Source organism: Musca vetustissima, unplaced genomic scaffold (genome assembly GCF_032173495.1).
Source record: "Musca vetustissima isolate MV318-11 ecotype Yass unplaced genomic scaffold, APGP_CSIRO_Mvet_v1 utg208883, whole genome shotgun sequence".
In the NCBI taxonomy this organism is placed as follows: domain Eukaryota; kingdom Metazoa; phylum Arthropoda; class Insecta; order Diptera; family Muscidae; genus Musca; species Musca vetustissima.
Window position 1 is genome coordinate 44,449 of NW_026883162.1, and position 1,842 is coordinate 46,290.

General features: G+C 39.5%; 1 protein-coding gene across 1 annotated transcript; it reads left to right on the top strand.

Moving 5' to 3' along the window:
• Nucleotides 1–290: 290 nt before the first annotated feature.
• Nucleotides 291–1,820, top strand: LOC133329930 (uncharacterized; the record flags this gene model as incomplete). The annotated part of the gene is made up of 1 exon (XM_061538387.1): nt 291–1,820. A coding segment is annotated over exon 1 (1,530 nt), but the record flags the coding sequence as incomplete, so codon positions are not given.
• Between the last annotated feature and the right edge of the window lie 22 nt (nt 1,821–1,842).

Genomic DNA, 1,842 nt, shown 5'->3' on the forward strand with positions numbered 1-1,842 from the left:
ATCAATCACCACCAACAAAAATCGATATCGCACCAGTCAACATTACTGCAGTTTCTTCGGCATCAGCAGAAGATCAGAAAAATGTAATCCTAGCAACGGCTAGAGTCATCATCAAGGCGGCTAACGGTATGTCAGGCGAATTTAGAGCGGTGTTAGACTCGGGTTCGTAAGTGAACATTGTGACGGAAAGACTCATACAAAAATTGTCACTTAGAACAGCAGATGCCTCTTTATCTATTTCCGGAGTCAGAAGGATTCAAAAGAAGGCTTATCATCGGGTAAACATACAAATGTTATCAAGCAATTCTGAATTTTCCACAAATTTGGAAGCATTTGTTTTGCCCACAATTATACCTCCGCAACCAAATCATGATTTGGATATACAAAACTGGCAAATTCCCAAGAATATTAGATTAGCAGACCCTAATTTTAACGTTCAAGGAAATATTGACATTTTACTCGGAGCTGAGTTTTACTTCAGTTTAATGCAACCAGGCACAATAAAACTAAATGGTCATCAGCCCATACTCCAAAATACTGCGCTTGGCTGGATTGTAGGTGGTTTAATTCAACAATCGTCAACGGACGACACACCAGCAGCGCTAACATGCACAATTTTTAGTGAAACATCACTGGAACAAGCTATACAAAAATTATGGAAACTTGAGGAAGTGGAATCAACTGAAAAGGTGATGTCCCCATTGGAAACCCTTTGCAAATCTCACTTCAATCAACATGTTAAGACGGATCAGAATGGTCGTTTCATCGTCAGTCTTCCGTTTCAAGAATCTCCAACAGCATTGGGGAAATCACATGCAATGGCTTATAACCGATTTATGAGTCTTGAACGCCGACTTCTACAGAAGGAAGATATCCGAAGTCAATACATTAAATTTATGCGAGAATATGAACAATTAGGGCACATGCAAAAGATTGACGTGTGTACCGTATCAAATCCTAAATATTTTATTCCGCATCATTGTGTTCTTAAGCCCGATAGTACAACAACAAAACTTAGGGTTGTATTTGACGCATCAGCGAAAACTTCATCAGGTCAATCGTTAAATGATCTAATGCACACAGGACCTTTCGTGCAAAGTGAATTGTTTTCTATTTTGCTGAGGTTTCGATTGCCAAAATTCGTCTTCACAACCGATATTGAAAAGATGTACAGGCAGATTTTAATGCATCCCGACGATCAAAGGTATCAGCTAATTATCTGGAGAGAGGATCCATCCCATCCAGTCAGTTATTACAAACTTAATACGGTCACATATGGGACACGTTCAGCACCGTATCTGGCTACAAAATGCTTACAAAAGATTGCAAACGAGAACATGGAGCGTTATCCATTAGGCTCACAAATGCTGAAAGATAATTTTTATATGGATGACGGTCTCGGCGGTGCAGATAGCCTAAGTAAAGCTATTGAAATCCAAAAGGAGTTAATAACAATCTTGAAACAACACGGCTTCATTCTAAGGAAATGGTCATCCAATACACCAAGATTGCTGAAGGACATACCACATAACGATCGAGAAGTGAACCTGGATCTCAACGAATCTCAAACAATAAAGACGTTGGGATTATATTGGATGCCGCAAGCAGATCAATTTTGTGTAAAAACAAACATTGATCATAATGAAATCATATCAAAACGAGTAGTTGGCGCGGCTATTTATATTCGTTTTATTGGAAAAGATGGACGAGTAGTTGTACGTCTGATCTGTGCTAAATCCAGGGTAGCTCCTTTGAAAAAACAAACTCTACCACGATTAGAGCTATGTGCCGCAGTGGTAGCAGCTCAACTGGCTACCAGGGTGAAAAATGAGCTAAGGCTTC